Here is a 24,890-nt window from a genome sequence, read left to right as displayed (position 1 = left end):
TGAGGTAGGACTGGGTTATTTTACACTGAGTTTTCAAAAGACCTTAAGATTCTGGCGTCTTCATTTCTATTTCTTTTTTTCATTGAGAATGGTTTATTGAAATTGTATAATTGAAGTTGTTAAAGTTTTTAAAGCATGATAATTCAGCATTTTCCTTTCAGCTTTTGGTCCTGTCTTGGTATTTTGTACATAATTTTAGAGATCTTTGTGGATTCAGAATCTGGAGCTTTCCAGAGCGAGTCATGGGCACAGATCACATCACAAGGCCACATCCTGTGGGTGCCTCGGGCAGGAAGATTTAAGATGCCTGGTAGGATTCCTCTAGTTCTGGTTCCTCCTGAAGCGTCGTTTGCCACTGCTGCAAGCAGTGATCCTTTGTTGACTCCCGTAGCTTGTTGCAGTTCTCTTGTCCCCCATTTTTCACCTCTAGTTGCTGCGTGGAGTCTAGTGTATAATTAACTTAGCCTTACTTTCTGAAATGATGCGACCTCAGGTTTCATAAGTCTTGCTGTGTACTTAATACTGCTGCTTGGAGAGAGAGTTCGGGTTGAGGAGTTAGCAATGCTCCTCAAAACACTGTAACTTAGTGGAGACAGGTCTAAGAGCGGGAGCGGCACACTCCACAGAAAATCTAATTGCCGTAAAAACGGAAACCAAGCACAGTCCCCTACTGTTTCTGGGTGTCACGTCGTCATTCTGTTTTTCAGAACAGCATTACCTTGTTTTGCAGTCGTGATGTGTTGACTTTATGTAGCAATCGTCTTCCTGCAGGCGAGAGAGCTGCGTGCTGGGCTGCTTTACAAGAGCTGTTGGAAATCATCTTCAGTACCTGTCAGTGCGTGTTTGGCGTGTGCAGAACAAAAAGCATCTTCTGCTTTGTTTGAACATGGCAATTTAAGCTTGTCTTGCCAGTTGTGGGGATTTTAACAAAATACGGAGGATAGTCTTTTTTTTTTTTTCTCGGTTGGACGGTAATGTTGTTTGGTTGTACCAAAGCCTGAGGCACCTGCGACGTGCACCGTATTGTGTCCTGGGGGACCTCCCTCCTGCTGGGTGGCGTGTTGGGCTGACTGCGCTGCCAGAGGTGGGGGTGAGGAGGAGACTGGATTTTAGCAGCTATAGAGATGCTACCCTGCTGTAGAAGGCTTTCCCCTTCAAGCCTGAAGAACACCCAGCAAACTGTGCCAGAAAGGTGCCCTGTTTTACAGCAGACAGTGGCATATAGTGATCAAAAATCAAAGAGTATGAAGAGTTTGTTTCAAATGGTTTAGCTCTGAGCTGACTATGGTGTGATCTTGGAGGGACAAGAAAACTGGTGTCTGATGGGTGGAAAAGAAGAAGAAAGGCTGGAACAGAAAGATTTGCAAACCTGGGTTTGGTGCCTAATTATACGCAAGTGAAAAGCAGAGCTCTCCTTTTATCATAGGAGTTTTTTTTTTTTTTTCTTTTTAAAGCTTGTGTTCTTGGTATTTCTTTAAGTAATAACATTAGCAGATACTAGAATCCTGACGTGTGCTGGTACCTTCTTTTAGGTCTGTCTATGATGGAGAGGAACACGGTCGTTTTATGGAAAAATTGGAAGCACGGATCAGAAACCATGATCGTGAAATTGAAAAAATGTGCAACTTCCATTATCAGGGCTTTGTGGATTCCATCACGGAGCTGCTGAAAGTTAGGGGTGAAGCGCAAAAACTGAAGGTAAGAGAAACCAAGCAAATGTCATCTTCTGTCCAGAGCATTTCCCTTCTATCTTAAACCTAAACAGCAACAAAAAATCTTCCTTCCCATAGTAATAGGTTAGTCATTTGAGGTTGAACAATTAGTTTGGCAAACTGGAATGCTGTGGTACATTAGAAGCACAAGAAACATTAAGGCTACGCCTGTTCTACATTAGGAGACTGGCTTTTCCTGGTATACCTTATACTGATTTCTTAAGCAAAAAAAAAAAAGAAGTCAAAAGCACATCTGCTGCTACAGCAGTGTCTGCTGCAGTGCCCATCCTGGTGTGCAATGCTGTCTGTAATGTTGGCAAGTGAAATTGTAATATTGTAGTACTTAAAAGCAAATGAACTTCAGGGCACTGTGCTTTTGGAGTAAGAAGGAACAGTGGTTGAAGGTAAATAAGGATGTTTGGAATAACTAACCACTGAAACACTGGCTTGTAAGCAAAAGCATAGCTTGTTTCTTCGAGTAGCATCTCTAGTGTTGGTTACCCTAACTAGGAAGTAAAATGATCAGAGCTGGAGATGGGTTTTCCAAGTACTGTAGCCTTTAAAGCTGTGTAGAAAGGCAGGAGAAAGGTGTAGAAAAGTGGAATTTCCCTATTTCTTGAAAAATGGATTATGCTCAGTAGGATGGAGAAAAAGCCATTTGTAGGATTGGAGTGTAGATAAGCAATGGGAAGGAAATCGGGGAGCATCCTGGGAAGAGGCAACTAGAGACTGCAGGTTTTCCTAGGTGTAGGGGCCAGGTGGGCTTGCAGTTAAAGCTTTTAGATGTTATGCCTTTAAAAATCTGAATATTACATGGTTTTGGGCATATTTAAAAGCACAGCAATGACTTAACTAGTGAACTTCAGAGGTTGGAGAACCTTCTTGATTTTTTTCTGTAGAAGTTTGGAAGGGAAGATTGTGTGCCTTTTGTTCCATTCCTGAACTGGATTCTCAGCAAACTTCAACAGCAAGGTGTGACTTTGATCTACTCCTTCTCAACACCCCATCCCTTCCCTCTTGCCCCTCCCCCCCCCCAAAAAAAAAACAAACAAGCAAAAAAAAAAAACAAAACAAAAAAAAAAACAAAACCGGTTGCCTATTGAATGGATCTGAATTGCATGGCACCCAAAGACGTACGGGTTGTGTCCAGAGAACAGTACTGCTAATCTTACTAACTATACAGAGCATAACCTGTTGAGAAGGACCTTTATGGAAGCTAGTCTAGAAGCGTGGAGGACTGTTCAATGAGAATTAGAGGAAATGGAGTCATAAATAGGGGAAAATATGTCAGAAAAGCAAACTTTCTGGGGAAGATTTTAAGAGCTCTAGCTTAGCTGTGCTGGCTGTTGGTTTTCTAAGTTAACTCTGGCACTTCAAAGCAGATACCTAGTTTCCAACACAGGTCTCAATCCCACAGACCAACGCTTGCATGCAGGAGCACCTTCTTTGTGTGGGCTTTCGTGACATCAGAAGGAACTGTATTGCAATGGCTTTTTCCAAGAGGAGGATTCATCCAGTGACTGATTGCAGGATGAAACCATTGAAAGTACCATGAAAGGAGTTGGCTTTTTTTTTTTTCTTTTTAAGCTATTGTTTCTATCCAAGAATTGCACATTGTTTGTTTATAAAGGCTTGTTGCTGTTTCCCATTCTACAAACAGCTACTTTGTTGGTGGCACACTGTGAAGTCCATCTCTGTACCCCCAGGATCTCTCTTGATTTCCATTACTGTGCAATCTGTGAAACGACACATGGGAAAAATATCCACAGAAGCTTATTTGAAAAATACTGAATCCTCTTTGTAAGGGTTTCCCGAGAGAATCATCCATGGGTCCAGTGATGAGTGTGGGTTTTGTTCCAGCTTTTCATTCTGTATTTGATCTGGGCCTTTTTCTCAATAGCGCTGGTCTTTGAACGTACATGCAAGTATAAAATAAATGCTCTCTGTAATGCGTCTGTAGTGCGCATCTTTGCTTATGTGCTTCTAGTTTTGGGGCATTCTGTGTAATACCACACTTGTAGAAATACCAGCTTTATTGTTTGATGGATGCGCATGCTAAATACGAGCTAGACCCATCGTCTTCACCCATCCTCGTGTAATACAGCCTTACAGTATGGAGGGAAGAGGGCAGCTGTAGCTCAGGTGGCCTCAAATCAAACTGAAAACTCATCAGAACTGTCTGGTTAAACTTCTTATGTTTAAACTTTCTATTGTTGTTGGCCTTCTAAGGGCAGAGCTGGGAACTCTTCTTGCATGGAAGTGAGCTCCTCAGTAATGAATTTCTGCACTACAAACCTTGTTTCTTTCAAAGGACACTGGGTCACTGGTGTATAATCTGCATATTGACAAAGAATTAAGTTAACTGGAAATACATATGACATGCCTTCAGAAGGGCATCCCCTTAAGTTAGGTGATTTTAAACCATAATATTTTATTGAACCAAAACCTTTTTTGCATTTGTTTATTCTTTGTTTTTTGTTTTTAATTTTTTTAACTATATAGTTTTGCTAGCCCACTTCTCATTTAAGTTCTTATGGGATTTCAAAGGGAAAATCTTGCTGCTGCTTTTTTTTTTTTTAATGTTGCATATCTTGAATATTCTCAAGTCTTGTACTGTACAGGCTTTCTTCCTTATTAGGAAATGCAGAGTGCAATGTTGAGCAGTTCTCATTCTGCAGATTCCCAGTACCCCAACATCTTGACAACTGTGTACCATTGTAGCTACTCCATCTCATAAAGGTTATTGTAGGAATGAAAAGATACAAAGAGAGGTTATATGTTGGGATTGTTCCATTCGGAAAGTGTGGTTTAAGGTGTGGAAGAGAAAGGATCTCAGAATCAGGGCAGGTGGCAAACTCGAAGAAGAAGCTAGCTGATCCCTTTCTCTAAGGCAAGTTCTGCTTTGGCCATGTCACTGCTGATGGATTTTTGTCCAACCTGGTCTAATGTTAGTGATTTCTTACATGTTGCTATCCTCTCTGCTCTAGGTAATTCAAGTTAGATAGTTGAAAATATTTTTTTCACCTTTTTTCCCTACCTTTTAGCTCTGATAGTTTTCTCCTACCAATCATGGCCACAGAAGAGAGATTATTTCTTCTTTTTGTGGTGGCCTTCTACAGTTCAGAGGTGGTTGTAACGTTCTTCACTAATCTTGTCCTCTCCAAGATGAGTAGCCACAATCCACCCGAGAGGGTGGCACTTTCTAGGCTTTCTCATCATTTTTATTTCCTACTCTGAAGCCTTTCTAGCTGGTAGGTTTTGAGGTTGCTTGTTTTTAACACTGTGGTTCCTGACCTGGGGAGATAGTCAGCCACCCGTGAAGTGGAGAAGGGTTGTATGAGGGAGGTTGTACCCACTAGTGCTTTTTTAGTAACAGAGCGGCACTGGCTATTTTTCAGTTCAATTTACTGTGATCGCTGTGTCCTTTTCCACAAAGCCGCTGTGTCCTGCTTTGTGCCGCTGATTATTTGTGCCTGAGTTTAGCACTTCACACTGGCTGCTGCTGAATGGCAATAAAATGGTTTTTCTTTGAAAAGACCCTTGCGGTTCTCATCCACCCTTCCAACAGTCCTGCTGCCTCTGTGCTCGGAGTCATGAGATCTATTAAGTTTGGAGGAGGAGAGAGAAAATGAGGCAGTTTTTACTGCTTTCTGCGTTTGGATTAAGGCAGGTCTAACAAAACCCAGGCAGCTGACTTAAAGGCAAGGGACGCTCGCCTTCGCCGCGCACAGCCCAGCGTGGATCTCACCGCTGCAGGATGCCGCAGGGCGGCCTGAAGCCGCAGTGGCCGTGCAGCGGTTTCCCGCGGGGGTTCGATCGGCGAGCGGGGAGCGGCTGCGATGGTGGGTAACAAACCTGGCGTTTGGGGTGCAGCCCCTGATCGGGAAGCTCCTAAATCGCAGGCTCGAAAGACCCTCTCTCGGCCGCGGAGCGGAGTCGGGGCGGCCAGGACCGGCGCCCTTCGCCTCCGTTCCCCGGAGCCTCTCGGCTGCCCTTCGCCCGTCTCCCTTCCCCTCTGGAAGCGGCGGGGGAATGACGTCCCCCCCCGGCTCCGTACCACCTTTCGGGCACGCGGACCGACAGCTCGAGCAGCCCGCGAGCCCGCGCTCCGTTCCCCGCCTCGCTCCTGGCGCGTGCCCACCTGCTGTCTGTCCCCCCCCCCTTGCTGGGCGTCTGTCTTGGATTATCAGATCTCCTCCTCCGAAAAGCTTCCGCGTGCCTATGCAGAGACTGTATAAATAATCATGCGTCTTTTTTCATGGTATGGATGTGGATCTTAAGAACAAAACACAGCACCGCCTCTTGCCCCCCTAAAATGCTCAGTGTGCAAGGGCAGGATATATTCTGACTTCTCGTCTTAGCTGGGATTGATAATGTAATTTTAATAGAAGAGTAGTACAGCCTTGGCATTATTTTAGGAGCAGTTTTAAATTACCCTACACGGATTTCTCTTTCCTCGTGGGATTTTCAGGATATAAGAAAATAAAATAATCTTTGGAAGAGATGCTCTGCTCCTGCTCGTAAAAATCTCAGTACATCATAGAGGAAATGAGCAGTTTTTGCACGAGGCAAGCAGCCAGCAGAGCTGAAGCTACCACAGAAGGGGGAGCGATGTGATGCAGATGCTGCACTGAAATCGTGTAAGGGGAGATCAGGAGGTGAATCCTCTTCTCTTACATCATGGCAAACTAATAAGCAGCATGTCTGCTATTGAAAATAAAAGGAAAATTGTGAGGCTGGATGGTTTTCTTCATTGAAGCAATGCCATATATATTAAAAAAATTATATATATACATATATATTTTACATGTATATAAAATACACACATACATATACATACATATACAGCACTAGTGTGCTGGAACGAGAGGCACCTGAGCCTGGATCAGTGCTGCTCTGTGGGATTTAGCTGTATAACTGTTTGCTTTGATTAAAGATTTGAAGCTGGACGTGTTGGTCTAATTTGTTTTGGCTGTACCAGCTGGTCCGTAAAAGGTGTTCTCTCCATCTACAAACCTTGTCCTGTCTAATCTTGAACGAGCATTCAGGAGGATTCCCGGAGTCATCTTTCTGCTCGCTGTCAAAACAGCGTGTAAACTCCTTGCGTTCAAGCCAGACGTGTTTAGAAGTTTCCTTTGGTCTCCTGCATGTTTTCCTGCTAAGGCCTGGAGCCATAAAATGCTCAGCTGCTGTGATCTTGCTAGCCCAGGGGAGCTAGAGGTTTGCAAAGTGGGAGATGGGTGAATTTTGAGCCTTAGTTTGTTCAAGTGATGCAGAAAGTGGAAGCTTCAAGCAGCCAGGTTAGCAAAGAAAACGTAATTTTTTATAAAGGGGTTTGGGAGCCAGGAGGAGGGATCCCGCAGGAGATGTGTCCTTAGGTCGAAGAGAAACGTTTGAACATTTTAGGTAAAGTACACGCAGAAAACTGCTTTTCTTACTGTGCTATTAAGGATTTAAAGGCTAATTATAAATTTATTTGGTGTTGGAGAGGGCAAATTTCATTCCATGACACTTGCATCCTACCTGTGCCGCTGATGTAAAATAATTTTTTTTAGGATGAGAATCCCCGTGAGCATCTGCTGCAAAATTTGGTCCATCGGGAGTGCAGCTTTTTGAAGCTGCCACGCAGCAGCATTGACTCTTGTTGCCTCCCATGTTTCTGTGCTAACAAGTGAGAAAACCCTCTCGGAGCCCCTCTGTGCTTGCTGGGCTGCTGCTGACGTCCTTTAGTGTGTCAGTGGCGATGGCAATCAATAGCTAATGAAGTGTTTGGTGCTGTGCGAGACAGCGCTGCGTGCAAAGTGGTGGTGCTTACTTATCCTTTACTGGTGGGAAACGTTATCCTGATTTACACGTAGATGTGCTCTTTCTTTTCCCCCCCTGCAGAATCAGGTGACGGACACCAACCGAAAACTGCAGAACGAAGGAAAAGAAGTAAGTGCTGCGCTCGCCCTTCCGTCCCTGCTGTCTGCTTTCTCGCGCCTGGGCAGCGCTGGCTCCTAGCAGGTTACGCCGCGCTGCAGCGCTTCTAACCCGTCCGCCGCGCCGGCAGCGTGCGCGGCGTTGCTGCTGCACGCTTTGGTAACTCTCTCTGCTGTAACTTGCCTTTCTGGATGAAATGTGAGTCGCGCGAGAGTTGGGAAGGGACTTTTCTTTTCTTTAAAGCCTGTGGATTAAAAGCTAGTGAAAGGCAAACCCTGGAAAGCAAGAGGTTCTTCTGCCCCTTCGTCGTCAAGGAATAGTAATAAACCGAGGGGACTTCAAGGTGGGCGGCAGAGCCGAGCGCCGAGTGACGGCACCGGCACTTGAAGCTTTGCGAGCAACCGGCACGGAGATGCATGAGAGCTCCCGGAGGAGGGCTCGTCTCCCGTCTCTGTCAGCTCCTCCTGATGAGTCTCGTTGCTTGAGCCGTATTCCGTATAAATCTGCCACTCCTTGTGCCTTTTCCATTTCTCCTCTTAACTGCCCTCCCAGACCCCCAGACATCGTGTTACTGAGTGTATGTGCAACCGTTACCCTCTGTAGAGCTGCACTGCAGTCAAAAAAACAAGAAAATATCTGGGTTGGACCAGTTCAGACTGATGCATCTAATGAAGACGAAAGCCAAAAAAAAAAAAAAAAAAAAACCTTCGGGGAGGTGGTGGCAAAACATACCACTATGTCACTGTGGAGGATGTGGAGTGGAGGATTCACCTCCAAAAATAGAAGAGCCTGGGATTTTGAGAGGGACTTTACACACTCAGTCTGGTAACAGTGTAAAACATGTGGTACTGTGGAGATAAGTCAGTAGTCTAAAGGACAAAACTCTGAACAGCCCATTTCCAACAAAGAAACTAGAGAATTTTCATTTATATGTGATGACTGATCCTCGTTTTGCCTTTATCCAGATGTACAGGTTTTTCTATTGAAGACTGAGGATTTAAAAATCATTGTTAGTTTGTGATGGTCAGAATTCCTCTGGGAATGAGTGGCCACATCCTGTCTTTTAGAAGAACTAGAAAAGAGACGCTTGAAAAGGGAGAGGGAGTAGGAAAAAGATGAGTAAAATGGAAAGGGGAAATAATTTTTGGAATTCACAGGACGTGCTGCAAGGCTAGTATTTTGATGCCTTTGATTTTGCTACTTGCTTGTTTTAAATTAGACTAGAGAAGGCTTCTGGTACTTGATTAAACAACCCGAAGCTGCCTGTCTGCCCTACTTAAGCAAAGCTTTGCAATGGTCAGTGAGCTCTGCAGTTATCAGAGGAGGCTTTGTAGTCAATCTGCAGTTTGGATGTTCATGACAAGTGCAAAGTAGCTTCTGTGCTCTGTGTTTGCTGTTCTTACTGTATTTTTTTTTCTTTCTAAAGTTGATAATAGCAATGGAAGAGCTGAAGCAATGTCGGTTACAACAGAGAAATATCTCGGCGACGGTTGATAAGCTGACGCTGTGTCTTCCTGGTGAGGAATATGAAATTGCTCTTTATTTGCGCAGCTGTCTATTTTAATTATCTGAATTATCTCTTTGCCTTATGCTTCTGTCTCAATGCTTGTGTATTTTTCTTGTCTTTCCAGTCCTGGAGATGTACAGCAAACTGCGAGAGCAAATGAAATCTAAAAGGTAAATTTCTTGTAGACTGACATTTATGCTGGAAACATTGGAAAGCACCCTTTTGGCGTTAGTTTAACTAAACAAAGAAGTTCTCAAAACTTAGGACTTCGAAATCAGCCTTCCCAAGTTAAGTTATCTGATTTTTGGTCAGTATCTTCATCGTATAGCTCAACCTCCTGTGGTACAGAGTAGAACTGTGATTGCAACAGCCTCTAATTTCTTTTTGTGCTAGTCTTTTTAATTAAGATGGATATTCACTTTTTTCCCTGGAAGCTCACTGGTGTGATGGACTTCCCAAGTCATTGCATGGCTTTCAGTATGTCTGCATTAACTAAATTTCATCCTAGGAATGTCATAATACAAAAACTGATATTCTCTGAGAGAATCCAGCATGAATGGAAGCCAAAAGCCTGCAAAATGTTGTGTGGATGGTAGGAGAAGCTAATGAGAAGGTGTACAACTTATTTTGTGGTAGAATTAAGTGTTGCTCAGAAGAGTGAGCTGAGCTGAAGGACTCTGGCTCAGTAATCATGAGCTGTAAATCTCAGATTTTTCCTACTTTGTATCTCTTGTATTCCTTAAGAATTAAACCAGGGTCCAGGGTGTTTATATGGCTGCGCTTCTAGGGGAGGATTTGTTTAAGCAGCATGGGAGTTTGGAGCAGTGCTTTAGCTCTGGAGGTGGCAAATTGGGCAAAGAGCAGCTGGCGGAAAGAGGTTAGCTTAAGACACAGCAGGACCGAGCTGAATGCCAAGCAGGCAGCACGATCCGATTTGATGCCTGTTTTGTGCCTGCCATCCGTCATGCAAACAAGGCAGAACAAACAAAAGATAGCTCAAACAGAGCGATAACTCATTGAATGGGGATATCTTTGCACTGCCTCCGCTGCTCGTTGTGGTCCTCGGTCCCCAGAAGCCTTGGATGAACAGGTGAATGTTACTCCTGCAAGATGGACTGGCCAGAGAAATTGCCGAGAGCTTTTCCGTTGTTCACAGCGCTCTCCGCTCCTTTCTCCGAGTGTCTGAGCGCAGAATTAGGCAGTGCCGAGCTTGTCCGACTGTGTTCTGCCGTCTAGGGGAACGGCGAGGGGCTTACCCGCTGACAGATGTGGGGTGGGGAGCCGGAGCTGATCACAGGGATTCGCATGCCATTCGATTCCCTCTTTCTGGATAATGTTTCCAGGGTCTGGTTCTAGGAATTGCATCTTTCTTCCCTCCCCCCTCCACCCCTTTGGATTGGTTCATTTTGAAATAAATAGAAGTTGAAAGCCACATTTAAGAAGAATCCGAATCCTTGGCTTTTTTTTTTTTTCCTCCTCCTTTGTCTTGATTTGATGTCTTCATTCACCAGATGCAGCACAACATATTCAGTATTTTTGTGTCTGCACCCGGCCTCACTTATATATCATCTGATGATAACCAGCAAGGGGTCAGTTGCTAGTGTAAGTCTCAGGTTTTGAGTACCAGTCTCACTGGGGTAATGGACTTTGCATTTTGGCTGAATAAACTCAACTCTTTCGTCACAGACAAAATGAATTACGTGCTGTTTGCTGCATGGTGTTTGTGAAACGAATGCAGGCATTTGCCAAATACAGAGCCTGTGGCTGCTAACTTGAGCTGGAAATGGGGATTGAAGCACCGGCCAAACCCAGATGAACGGCTGTGCAACCTGCAGAGAGGGGAGATGGAGAGAGAAGTTTCATCTTCTGTTGTCTGTAATTAAAGACAGAAAGAGCTCTTTGCCCCAATGATTGGGACGCACCAGGCCGCTCACAGGAAAGCGATGAGAAGCTCTGCCAGACCCTGGGAGGACAGAGGGAGGCATGAGGGAGAAAGCTCCGTGTGGGAGCCGTCAGGCTCAGGGGATGAATCCTGCTGGCGGGCGGATGTGAGAGCTGAAGCCCAGTGTGAAGGCCGTGCCTTTGGAGGGGCTGCCGCCTTCGGCGAGCCTCCGGAGGGATCCCTCTCTCCCGCCCTTCGGGAGCTTTTTACATCGATAGTCTCCAGGCAGTAAGAAATGAGAATGTTTTATCCCATTTGTGGCCGAGAGGCTTCCATAGTACCTATCCGATAGGATGCTATTTCCACGAAAAGAAAAAAAGCCGGGTCTGCATCAACTCTGCGGATCAAACCGCCGCTTTCCCCCCTTGGCGAGCGGTTCCACTTCGCTGCAGAAACGCTCCCTGGAGCGATGGAGCTGGGCAGGAACTCGGGCACCCTCCGGGGCAGGAGACGCTGGGCATGAGCGGAGGAGATGCAAAAGCGGAGACGGCCCCGGCGGGACGGAGAGCCGGGGGGCCGTGGCGGCGCGCCTTCGCCAGCAGCCGTTGCTGGCCTCTGCGCTCCCGGAGCACGAACGCGGCTGAACTTTTCTCTGCCCCGGTGTGTTTTAGGCTTTGTTTTCGGCAGGCAGTCGGGGACCCCATCGGTGAACACGCGCTGTCCCTGCAGGCTACGTTTTAGCTTCTTCTAGTTCAACAAACAACGTCCTAAAATATAACAAAACCCCAAAGTGTGTTTATTCCTCTGGTTTAATTTCTGGCTTTGTGTGCTCTCTTTAAGTTTCTCTCCAGAGGGGATTGCGTTTTATTGCAAATAGCTTTTTCATACCTCACTGCAGTATAAACAGTGACCGGGTTACAGGATTAAGCTGTTGGACTTGTGGTGTTCTTAACAGGCCAGGCATCTTCTGGTTAAAATAACTTCCCTGTGGACCTGGTGGGAATTTAGGCAAGAACTTCGAGTGGGGATTCAAGTGCCAGGCTTTTTCAGGGATACGTTTCTTACGACTAAATGCTTTCTCCAGCTCTCCCCCAGATTCGGGGTGTAACTGGCAGGTGATCGCAGGCAGGATTTGTCTGCCTGCTTTATTCCTTCTCTCTGGTGTTGCTTTGAAGAACGCCGTATCTGTTTCCCGACGGAGTCGTCTGAGCTAGACTTGCATTAGTTTACCCTAGAGGAGACCGTGACCTGGCGTTAGTCATGAACATATTTCTGTAGATTCTGTTAATACTTCCTAGGTGGTTTTCCGATAGCGTTTTTTTCTTCTCCATCAGATCCACGCTGTCTCTTGGCATGTGCTGCTTGCGTAAAACCTGCTCGCAAAAGCCGTTCCGGCAGTGCCAGAGCCCTGCGTTTCCTCGGGCACTCGGCTTCCTTTTGGAACAGCTCCCTGTTGCTGCAAACAGTGCATGTGCATGCTCCCGCTTTCCCCAGGAAGGAGGTTGGAAGGCACCTCTGGAGATCGTCTAATCTAACCTCCCCCAGTCAAGCAGGGTCACCTAGGGAACGTTGCACAGGATTGCGTCCAGGCGCGTTTTGAATATCTCCAGAGAAGGAGACTCCACAACCTCTCTGGGCAGCGTGGTCCAGTGCTCGGTCACTCTTGCAGAGAAGAAGTTCTTCCTTATATTCGGGTAGAACTTCCTGTGTTTCGCGTAGGCTTCTTCTGCATGATCTGCAAAGGATAACTAGGGAAGGTAAAGGTAGGGCCAAACATTTGCACCTCTTATACAAATTTTGTTTCTTTAAGTGACATCAGAAAGGTGCAAAGCAGTGTGTTACAACAAGTTGAGGACTTCAGCACGCTTTGTTTTACCCATGACTCACCACCACTATTTTTCCTTCTGCTGCTATCAAACATGTCAGATGAAACTGTCACAGTTCTGTTGCCCCAAGCAGGTGGATCTGTTAGACTGTGAGCTTCTATATTCAGCTGTTGCTTTTCACCAGGCTCTCCCATACCACAAACCTCTCTTACTGTATCTTATATTTAATTCTCTCTGCTTAAGGCTGAGTTTGGAAAACTGAGTTGAAACTGGTCCTTTTCCTTGTAGCATTGTCTGTGGCCTGCGGTCTGACTGCAGGGTGCTGGTGTGCACGTACACCCACCCGCTGCACCCCCCTCACCTGGGAAATGTGTTAGGAAGGGAGGTCGGGGCGATGGGCCCAATGGCGCTGAGCGGGTGCAGGACAGGCATGACCTCGAGTGACTGCATCTACTTCACTTGCTTTCCCCAGGCACTACCCTGCACTGAAGACGCTGGAGCACCTGGAGCACACGTACCTGCCCCAGGTGAGCCACTACCGCTTCTGCAAGATCATGGTGGATAATATTCCCAAACTGCGCGAAGAGATAAAAGAAGTTTCCATGTCAGACCTCAAGGATTTCCTGGAGAGCATCCGAAAGCACTCTGACAAGATTGGAGAGACGGCAATGAAACAGGTAGGGACTCGGGCTGGGTGGTAGTGGGGGTTGCTCTTTGGAAAAAGAAAGGCCTATCACGGTGATGCTAAACTAAGCTCTACTTTTCCTACGCGAAGGCAGTGAAGACTTCAACATAACCTTATTTTAAATATTGAAGTAACTATGTTGCGTGGTGAAACAGCAAGATTCTTTGTTCTGTGGCTGCTACTAGAGTTTATTTTCCATTTTTTTTATTGCTGAAAAGCAATAATACGTTTTTGCCCTCTTTTTCCCCCACCTGTACTTTGCCGTAGATTCCTGGTACCCAGAGGCTGGGATGTGTCGCTGGGGTGCGTAGTGTGTGTTCTGCACCTGGTGCAGCAGGGGCATTTGTGCTTCTGTGCATGGTGAAAACTGGGAGACCTAGACACACCAGTGTTGATTTACTAGGTTCAGGGTAAAGCAATAGAAATACACATATTAATCATAATTTTTTTCATCTTGAACTAATTTTCAAACACTAGGTAAAACTTTTGTTGTGTTTTTTATATTTGCCTAGCAGTTCATATCTGTAAAAGATGAACCAGATTAATTGTACATATCCATGTATGTATTAAGTAGAAAAAAGCAATTCCAAGTTTTTTTTAATATTCTAGTTTTGAATTTCAAAACAGGTTTTCATATTACAGCTGAAGAGTATTGCTTTTACTATCTGTAAGGAAAGCTTTGCTATTTCGATGAAATTCAGATTCTCTGGTAATGAAATGTTGCATCTCTTGAGCAGTAAACCACTTCCCTTGGTAGTGATTGACTGATGGGGCTTGTTGATTTATGGGAAGGGCTTTTGCCGTAACCCTTCACAAAATGTAAAATCGTGCTGTTACGCCCAGGCTTAGAGGTATAGGGCGAGTTCACTTGTCTGTCTTGCAAACGCCATTCTTTCTATAAAATGCTCTGTCTTGAGGATTTTTATTAATTGATTTTATTTACAGCATATCTGCTGTGTTATTGTCTTCTCAATCTCATATTTTAAGAAAACAAACAAACCCCTTATATTAATAGAGCTATAAGCAGATGCTGTTCTACGACTCGACAAAGATGTTTGCTAACCTCTATTAGTTATTACATTAAATCAAGTCAGTCTCTCTGAAGCTGCAGAAAACATGGCCATGATCTTGGGGGCCTACTGGGGATGTCATCACGTGCGTGGTGGCGATGTCTGGCAAGGTTCCTCCTCCTTATGTTTTGTCTTTATTTCTAGGGATGTTACTGTTCTGAATTTACCTGATGCAACAGTCCTTAGAGCACTGGTTGTTTACAAAAAGCTCTTTCTTTTATTATAGCAGCTGAACTTTTGAAATGATTATTATTTGGTTCCTGTGGCTCTGTGGATTGAAAGGAATAAGCTTTTCTTTTTGTCTTTTGATGCTCAATTAATGAAGTGAATGTGCTGCTTTTTAAACAAATTCTTTATATTTTCTGTTAAGGATATTTACCAATTACAGAGACATAAGAAGATGCAGATGTTGTGTAGTCTTGTTTTATTTTCCAGTTGTGTTGTCATGCCACTGGGAGGGCGAGACTGGTTATTTAAACCTAATAGCATCATGCACAAATTGCAGAGAGAACTTGGGAAGAGAGAGGATGCAGATGTGCAAATTCAGCCATGTTTCTATGCCTGTTTAGGCAGACCAACTCTGAGAAAATCCTCCCTTGTCACCTCCAGTAGGTATTTCTGTGCTTCCCTTGCTCCTGTCTTTTGATCCTACTGTTCTGTAGCTTTGCACTTTCTGTCCCCTTTGAGCTTTTGAAGCACTTGAATGCTTCTTTCTGTTTGTTTTTTCCCTCTCTCCCATTCCTTCTGCTCTCTAGGAAGAGCTTGCACCATACCTGCAGCTTGATTTTTCTGTCTCTTGAGCTAATCACGGAATAGTTGAAATTCAAAGGGACCTCTGGAGATCATCTAGTCCAACCTCCCTGCTGAAGCAGGGTCACCCAGAGCATGTAGCACCCATCCAGGTGGGTTTTGAACATCTCTAGAGAAGGAGACTCCACAACCTCTCTGGGTAACCTGGTCCAGTGCTCTGTCACTCTTACAGGGAAGAAATTCCCCCTCACAGTCAGGCGGAACTTTCTGTGCTTCAGTTTCTGCTCATTGCCTCATGTCCTGTCACTGGGCACCACTGAAAAGAGTCCGGCCTCATCCCCTTGACACCCTCCCTTCAGGTACTTACACATGTTGATCAGATCCCCCCTCAGTCTTCTCTTCTCCAGGCTGAAGAGGCCCAGCTCTCGCAGCTGTTCCTCATAGTAGGGGAGATGCTCCAGTCCTCTGATCATCTTCGTAGCCCTATGCTGGACTCTCTGGTAGCTCTGTTTCTCTCTTGTACTGGGGAACCCAGAACTGGATGCAGTGCTTGAGATGAGGCCTCACTGGGGCTGAGCAGAGGGGCAGGATCACCTCCCTCCACCTGCTGGCAATACTCTTCCCAATGCACCCCAGGAGACCATTGGCCTTCTTAGCCACAAGGGCACACTGCTAGCTCATGGTCAACTTGTCATCCACCAGGACTCCCAGGTCTTTCTCTGCAGAGCTGCTCTCCACAAGGTCAGCCCCCAGCCTGTGCTGGTGCCTAGGGTTATTTCTCCCTAGGTGCAGGACTCTGCACTTGCTTTTGTTGAACCTCATGAGGTTCCTCTCTGCCCAACTCTCCAGCCTAGCCAGGTCTCTGATTGGCAGCACAGCCCTTGGGTGTGTCAGCCACTCCTCCCAGCTTGGGATCATCAGCAAAATTGTTGAGGAGGCACTCTGTGCCCTCATCCAGGTCATTAATGAAAAAGTTGAAGATGACCGGCCTCAGTACTGAGCCCTGGGGAACTCTTCTAGCCACAGGCCTCCAACTAGACTACACGCCACTGATGACAACCCTCTGAGCTCTGCCTTTCAGCCATTTCTTGATCGATCTCACTGTCCACTCATGTAACTCGTGCTTCCTGAGCTTACCTGTGAGGATGTTATGGGAGACAGTGTCAAAAGCCTTGCTCAAGTGAAGGTAGACAATATTTGCTGCTGTCTACTCATGTACTCATCCAGTCATTCCATCACAGAAAGCTATCAGGTTGGTTAAACATGATTTCTCCTTGGTGAATCCATGCTGAAGATTATTCATTGATAATGAAGTCTGGCTCTTTACCATCTAGCAAAGTTAGAGAAGTTGCGCTTGTTTCTGCTGGGATCTTTTTCTCCACCATGAGTTCTGTCTTGGTGTTTTTCCTGCCATTTCTCACCCTTCCACTTCCTTGGCCAAATTGCATCATCGTGAGAGGCGTTGGAGGGTTCAGTAGGGGCTGGCTGCTTTGGTTTTGGTTTTGCAGTAGTGGCCTATCTGAGCTCTTGGTGTGAGCCAGTAGATGGTTATGCATCTCGGCAAAATCTCAGAAGAGTGAGTTCTCCTTACTCTTCTGTAGCATCTCTCCTGTCTGTTCTTTTTCCCCTCTCTTTTTTTGGATATTAGACTTTCTCTGCTCTTAGCCTCTGCCCCTTAGAATTGATTTCAGCTAGTAATGTTTTGGGCTTCCCTTAAATTCAGTTTTTGTTCTTCAACTTTAGATAGTGCTTCAACCACTGGTACAGTGACTACTTTGACCTAACCTTAGCTGGACTCTGCATTCCTTCTTTCCCTCTCCCACCCCGCGCCATGAGTGCCTTCCACACTTTCAGAAATTCTTGGTCCTTTGCCACCTTCTGCTCATTTACAGCCATTTTGGATGTTGCAATTGTCTCTGTTATGGGTACATCAGAGCTTGAGCACTGGAACAGGTTGCCTAGAGACGTTGTGGAGTCTCCTCTGGAGATCTTCAAGGCCCGCCTGGATGCGACCCTGTCTACCATGCTCTAGGTGACTGTACTGAGCAGGGAGGTTGGACTAGATGATCTCCAGAGGTCCCTTCCAACCTTCCTGATTCTATGATTGGGTGTCTGAATGTTTTCGATAGAAAAATACTGAAGTGGAAAAGTTTTTGTTTTCTTCCACGTAGATGCTAATAAACTATGGACTGAATTGGGCTGTTGCGGAGGGCTGCGCTCCCTCTGCCCGCGTTGCCAGCGTCCCTTCTTGCCTCGTTGGCTGTCTTTGCTCAGCCTGCTGCTGGTGATAGATAGCCGCTCTGGAGCCGAGCTGCGCTGGCAGAAGGCCTGGGAGAGTCAGGGAACTGCGATTGGCAGCTAAATACATTCGGTTTAAATTAGCATCATATAAATTCTTTTAAAATTGTTTGATTTCACCAGCGGGAATGGAGTAGAGGTTGATACAATGGCGAAAGGAAATCATGTTTTTGTAACATTACAAATCTGAGGCCGATGATGACAAGAGCTGAAAATTTCATTTTGTGATAATCAGAATGATCTGTCTTGGAGTGCTCGGAGCCATTGCTGCGTTTCTGGCCGGCAGTCAGAGATGCAGGGAGCGCCTTGGCCCCTCTTTTGGACAGGAAACCCGCGGTGGGGTGAAGTCAAGTGAGACGTTCCTGGGGTCGGCCGTGCGCAGGAACTGGAAGGATGTTGCAGAGTGCTGCAAAAGTTTGTATTCTCCGTGTACAAATGATGAGCTCTCAATGATTCCTTGCCGCCTTTTATAAATCTGAATTTTATTACCTGCAATTCTAGGGGAATCTGCTCCGTTCCAAATATTGCTGTTAATTATACAGCGCTTGAAAAGACAGGAGTAGCTCAGTGCATTTGAACTTGTTTTGGACTTTGGCCCTGTGAACCTGCGTGTGTTTTATTCTTTTTTTTTTTTTTTTTTTTTTTTTTTTTTTTTAAGATCTGAGTCCTGGCCTTGCCAGGAATGAATTACATCTTATTAACACTTGCTGATATCCGGTATGTGGTTTTATTATCTAGCTTAACGTCTGAAATATGTCAGGCATGCAAAAGAGGTCACTTAAGATGGTGCAGCATGCAAAACCTCCAGCATAAGTACTGCGAATGCTTCCACACAGGGGGCCAAGAATAACCAATCCAAAAGCCATTATCGGATAAAGTTTTGTCAGGAGAGCCAAAATGTTCAGCGTGCCTTGCAAATAGATGGAGGCAAACCAGCTTGCTCTTATTTTTTTAATAGCCTCAGTAGGACGTGCTGTCAAAGCTGATGTTTAATAGGTGATGATCTCCCGGTACAAATTGAAATGGGTTGATGTTTCAGCTGTGTGTTTTTTTTTTTTTTTTGGCTTGTCTGGTTGTTTTTTTTAAGGTGACGTTTACTTTTCTTGGTGACCGGTGTTGTCTGTGTCCTTTCTGAGCAGTATAATGCAAGGTCTGTGTAGGGATGTCTTCCTACAGCGTGGCAGAAAATACAGCCACTGATGTGAGTGTGTGCAAACCCTTCTCAAAAACATGGCAAAAAAAAATTGCACGGCGATGCAATTTAGTGCACAATCGAAATATTAATCCGATTTTGACAGGAGTGCCATTCTGATGTCCATCGGAAGAACACGAATCACTTCTGAACATGCGCTAGCAGTAGCTCTGTAAGGAAGGCAACGGCTTCTTTGAAAGAATTTAAGCCTCAAACCTGCATAAGTGACTTCTGGCTTCACACGCGATGCCAGAGCTGAGCTGGTGCTCCTGACTTGCGGTGGTCGGAGCGTAGTGGACTTTGCGTCTCGCCTTGTGCTTAGCTTTCTTGCCTGCTTGGAGAGAGAGCCCATATTAGCCCAAGCTTTTTTAGCTCTGGCTAAGATCTCTGCAGCATATGTGCTTGTGCGCGGTGCCAGGGCTGTGCCTTGCTGTGCTTTGGTGTAGCACAGGATCCGACGCAGCTGGCCTTATCAAGACAAAATCCCGCGGATGAGAAGCGCGGGAGGAGGTATTTTTGCAGCCGCTCGGACTGCGGCTGATAGTTGCTAATAGACGTTCGCTGTGGCTGCCGGGATGTTGTGCTGTGCCTTTACAAGGGCCGTGGGAAGACTGTTGAGTGCCTGGCTGTGTGCTTCAATATTTTAGGTATGTCTGGATTTAAATTCAATTCTGACCTTGAGTTCCCTGGATTTGTGGTGATTGCTTCAGGTCTGCGAGTTTCTCTGTGTTGTTTGCTCTGTGCTATGGTTTGTTCTTCCAAGCGTAACTGAATCTCAATGTGCGTTTCCAGTAGGAACGCAGAGCAGAAGCTGCCTACTGGTGATGAGTCCTGAAAATCTGTTAGCTGTTTTTTTAATACCTCTTTTAAAAAGTCACCTTGAATACATTGGTATTGTAACAAAAATGCTCCCAGCTAATTTTTGTGGATACCCTTTAAGTTATAATGTGCAAAAGCTAAGGAGATGTGGTTCTGAAAACTGAATTTGCACACAAGTTGGAATTAAATGCCAGTGCAAAAAGCTCCTAAACCTCTTTTGTGCGAAAAGGTAAATGACATGGTATTTGTTGTTTAAATAACTAGAGGAATGTTTAGCTTAAATTGAAAGGTTGCATTTGTGAAAAAGCCAGCTCAGCTGCAGACTTTGCTGCCTGCTACTTTCCGTGATGACCATGAACAAAACTGGGGGTGCCCAACATGCCAGTGTTGGGAGCTGGCGTACCCTGCTCACAGAAACTGCGGTCACAACCACTTCTCTCTTTCTTTTTTTGAGAGAGCAAAGAAATGGTGTTCAGTGAGAGCAACTATCTTCCTGCTCACTAACGTCCTCTTCTCGTCTCTGCCCATCCTCTACCACGCGTGGTCCCACTAAAGTCAAGGTGGACCTAGCTCCTGGAGGCTGCGTGAGCTCCGGTCTCTGGGGCTCTCCGGTGCCAGGTTGCTTTAACAAGAGCCTGCGGAGCTGCGAAAACCCGGGGAGGCTCGTCAGGCTCGTTACGCGGAACGGCGGCGGAAAGCAGAGACGTGGCACCTGGCGATTTCAGCGGGATTGGGAAGCGCTGTCCCCTCCCTGCTCTTCGTTTTAGAGGCAAACCCACGCGTGCTGCCCCGAGCCGCGGGAGCGGAGCAGCTCCCCGCAGCGCTGCGGTGACGCCTGCCGCTCCACGGACTGCTCGGTGGCCTTTCGCTGGCCCGGGAAAAGGTTGAAAAATGCCGTTTGTGTAGTGTTCTTAATTATCCTCCTCTCTGACGTTTTTTAACTTTATGTGATCTTCTACGGTGCATATGGAAGTTGTTTTTGCTTTGTGTGTTTTAGAGTAACTCAGATTTAACCGCGTTGTGCAGGGAACGTCGTCCTCCTTCGGCGTGGCAGCACTTTGGCAGAAGTTGATGCTCTCCAAAGGTCATGCATGTGCCTCAGTTAAAACATAGGATCCACGGCCATGCAGGCTGTCTGCGCCAATGCCAACCTGGAGTCCTTAGTGTTCGGAAGATCCCTGTGTTTGGCTCCCAGGGAAGCGTATTTCAAAGCTCTGCCTGCTAAAGGATCCCTTAGATCTGAACTTCCAGATGTTTTAAACAGGGTCTCTTGTTCCAGAGATTTGCTTTAACAAGCACAAAAAGTAAAATAATGTTGTTTAATAAAAACGAGGAAAATTTATGGTCTCAAATGCAGGGAGGAGAGCCTTTTATAAGGGTCACGCTGGTGGCTGAGTATGCGGTGAGTATTTACGCAGCAGAAGTCAGGATAAGGAGACAGTATTTCCTCCCTTCTGGGCAGGTTTGTAAAGCCGAAACTTATTTTCTGGTAAAATTCTGTAACAAGAGCTTCTTAATCTTTGATGCTATTACTTGTCTACTTTGTTATATTGCTGTATTAAGGAGGGAGATGTGTATTCTGGGGCTGTTTTCATTAAAAATCCGATGGCAGAGTATGTTCTCAGCTGCAGCTTTTGGATGGATGATGTGGATGGAGCAGCGGTAAAAGGCGATGTTCTGGCGTAGCAGAGAAATCGTTACTGTGCTCAGGCTGTTTAGCGGAGATGTCGCTGTTAAACCTGCACGAGTTCTGCAACAGCTTCAGCGACTTGCTAGAAGTGTTGTTGTCAGCAGCTGCTTCCGCTGGGCGTTTGCAGCGCAGAAGGGAGGGATGGATAAGTGTCGGAGAAGCCTTCGAGTCGCTCATCCTCAACATCGTTTGCTGCGCAAACCGACTTGAGAAAAACAGTAGAAAGATGCTATTTTTGCATGGGATTAAAACATTTTGGAAAAAGTCTGTAATCTAAAAGCTGAAGAGACCTACTCCGAGTTACAAATACCTTTTCTCAAGGCTGCAAGTGCTTAGGAGAATCCAGTGCATTCCTGGGTATGTTTGGGAGATGAAACACCCCCAGACGATTTATTTTCTTGGCCCTAGGAAACTTGCAGCTACTAAACAAACAAAAAAAGGGGGTCTGGGCGAAGGTTTCCGCCGGGGCCAGGCCGGAGGCGCCCGGCGGGCTGCGCTCGGGAGCCGGCCATGGGTTTCTGCAGACGTAAGCGTGTTCTTGTTCCCCAGCACGCCTCGCTTGAGGTCTTTGTGCTTCCTTGTGCTTTAACTCTCCTCCTTCCCACATCGCATAATTTGAGTGCAAATGTGCTTATTATCGTAAAAGATTTTTTTTTTTTTCTAACGTTTCCTGGCTTTTTGTGGAAGGTTTCTCTGTTTGTTTAAGAGGAATTCTGTGCCTTTAAGTCGGCATTTAAAATTTATACTGTATAGGAGCTTTATTAATAAATGGGTATTCCTCTGAATTCTTTTTATGACCTCAAAAATGAAACTGCTAAATCATGGGCCTTTTTTTGTTTCAGCATATGTATGACTAATGGCCACAGGGACCGCGTTATCCTCAGTAGCATATCCAGCGCGTTTTGTGGACATGGCTGCATCATAAAATCAAGAGTTTAACTACAGGGCAACCAGATGCTAGACCAACTTTTTGGGTGGCTGCCTTTTAGATCTGTTTAAACCTTGGAAACCCAGAGATGTTTCTTGAAATAAAGCCTTCATCTTCCAACTGTCGTAACACATAAGCTTGCCGAGAAAGGCTAGCGGAGCAGAGAAGCGCCAGGCTGGGGCGTAACCATCTTTTGCTTGTTCTGCTGGGCCATTAGCAGTTGCTACTACAGTTATTAAGCTGCAGCTGGGGAAAGAGGTGCTGTTAAACTTTGTTTTTTTTATCCACCCTGGACTGCAGGTGTTTCAGCATCATAATTCTCACTGATTTTTGCTTCTACTGGTTTTAATTATGCAGCCCGAGAGCTGTTTAAAGGAAGGCGCTGCCCGGTGCGCCGGGCTGCAGCGGACGCGCCAGCCCTGGAGGTGAGACGTCGCGGACGGGAGTCAGACCCGCGAGGCGGGCGGCGCGCCTGCTTTGGCAGAGCGCGCGTGGGAAAGGATGTGGAGGCGGCGGGGGGGTCTGGACCGGAGAACGGTTTGGGGAAAGGTGGTGCCAATGAGGCTTGCTCAGAAAAATGCTGAGAATTGCTCCCATCAGGATGCCGCTGCCTCGGACGAGAAATTCTTTGCTTCTCGTTTCGGTGTCTCAGGCTTATTGTAATATAGCTGCTAATAAACTTTCTAAATTAACTGATTTTTTTTCCCTTGGGTTTCAGTTCCTTGAGTGGTTTTGCTGACAGATTCTTATGGTGTGCATGGGGTGGTTTCATTTCCCTGTACTTTCTCCAGCTGGTGGATACTCTGGCCCGGTGCCTGACTGTATTCAGGGTCAAGAAGCCCGTGAGGTTTTGGGAGCCAGCGCACCTCTGGAACGAGACATTTACATCTGAGTCTTCACGTACCTTCCCAATGCTGCATCCAAGGATGTAAAACAGTTTGCAAACATGTTGAATCATTAATGCCACTGTGCAAATGGGTGCTAGCGCTTTGCTCAAAGCACTAGAGTCAACCTGTCATTTTGGGAGCAGATCTTCAAGGCAGAAGATCTCTCAATTCCAATGTGAATTCTCCATAATGTCCGCTGCCTGTTTAGTCTTAATTTCAGCATTTTAGGGACCACAAGTGAGCAAGACTTCATTTTTTACTATTCACTTGAAGGATAGTGTGTCTTGCTCGATATTGCCAGTTGGACAGGGAACTGCTGCAAAACTTTGGAGAACTTTTAAAGCTTACGGGACATGACCAACTTGTGAGGGGTGGGAAAGGGAGTAGTTAGGTGAAATAATGTCAGTTCAGTGGGGAGTTCTGGAGCGCAGGCTGCTAACCAGAGGAAAAATGCGAGTAGGAGTGTGTTTCGTAGCAGGGGTACGATGGTTTGGTTTTCAGGGAGAGGCCTTTGGAGTGCTTGGGCTTGTTGCTTGCCCTCTGCATGACACGACTATACAAATTGCAAACGGGTGTATGCAGAAATCGCAAAGTGACGTGCTTTAGCAGCCCGTGACTTCTGTTAGCTCTGATTTCTTATAATTTTCTTTCTTTCTTTTTTTTTTTTTTTTTTGAATACAAAGTTCTGCTGACAGGTTAAGGTCATTTCAGCCTCTCAACATATTCTTTTAATTCACATATACAGCAAATTTGGAACAGCTTTCGTTTGTGGGTAAAAATGCCTGTCGGTGACTCCAGGAGAGCTCAGCTTTGCTCCTCTTCCCCCTCTCCTCCTCCTAGAGGTGGGCAGCTCCACGCGGGCGGCTGCCGAAGGAAGGACTCAGGGGCACGACTGCCTTTATTTAATTTGGGAGCCTCCAGCCACTTGTCACCAGGCCTGGAGGGTCCGATAATAGCAGAAGGGTTTATTTTTGTCAGAAATCAAAACCGCCCTTGGGTAAGGGAGGAATACCCTTTGCAGGAGAAGTGGTGCCAAGGCAATGCTGAAATACGTATCTGATGCGGTGCTTTAGCCCTGCATGATGACGCTACTTTTCGGTTTGTGTTGGATCATCTAAAATCCAGCTTTGGGTAGCTGGAAGCGTCGTGCAGCGCTTGGCGGTAAGTGGGGAGCTCTGTCCTCGTTTTCATGGTGGTTGGAGTTCAGGGCAGTTTTGCCCTTAAAAATGAAGAGAGCAGATGGATGTCTCGCTTTGCAGTTTCCTCAAGTGAGATACTGCTTTCCTGTAGCTTTTTCATTTCCCTGTTGTGGGCTCGGGAGACTTTCAGTCTGTGCTGTCCACAAACTCTTGGTTGAAGTTACAGGGAGAGGGTGAAGCTGGGAAGTGTCACGTGCGTGTCCTGTTCTCCTGAGGCTGGATCCCACAGGGCTGTGCTTATATAGTAACTCTAGATGTTTAAGTGAAGGGAAAAAAAATTATCTGCATTTTTCAGGAGAATCCATAACCTGAGGATTGGGTATTGCTGCTGGGAGCATCTTGCTGCCATTCACCATAGCTTTTCACAAGGGGCAGTGATGTTCCTACCAGACATCTGCCTGCTGCTGGGAGCTTGCTTTAGCACGGAAAATGTAGCACTTAAAAAGTCTCCCTGCAGTAGAGGGAACTAAACAAAGACGTAATAGTATGTGTCTGCTTCAGTCCCTCTAGCCTGAAAAGAAGG

General features: G+C 45.9%; 1 protein-coding gene across 4 annotated transcripts in view; it reads left to right on the top strand.

The window, feature by feature from the left end:
* EXOC6B (exocyst complex component 6B) overlaps window positions 1-24,890 on the top strand; it is a 293,100-nt gene that overhangs the window by 45,721 nt on the left and 222,489 nt on the right. For all 4 annotated transcript variants that reach the window (XM_062574913.1, XM_062574912.1, XM_062574911.1 and 1 more), the window contains exons 2-6: window positions 1,533-1,698; window positions 7,599-7,646; window positions 9,061-9,151; window positions 9,266-9,311; window positions 13,322-13,526. In XM_062574913.1, the coding sequence (XP_062430897.1) occupies window positions 1,533-1,698; window positions 7,599-7,646; window positions 9,061-9,151; window positions 9,266-9,311; window positions 13,322-13,526 (556 nt within the window). The remainder of the gene's footprint in view (window positions 1-1,532; window positions 1,699-7,598; window positions 7,647-9,060; window positions 9,152-9,265; window positions 9,312-13,321; window positions 13,527-24,890) is intronic.

Source organism: Rhea pennata, chromosome 4, assembly GCF_028389875.1.
Source record: "Rhea pennata isolate bPtePen1 chromosome 4, bPtePen1.pri, whole genome shotgun sequence".
In the NCBI taxonomy this organism is placed as follows: domain Eukaryota; kingdom Metazoa; phylum Chordata; class Aves; order Rheiformes; family Rheidae; genus Rhea; species Rhea pennata.
The sequence above is the reverse complement of the archived record's forward strand: the minus strand, read 5'-3'. Positions and strand labels throughout refer to the sequence as shown.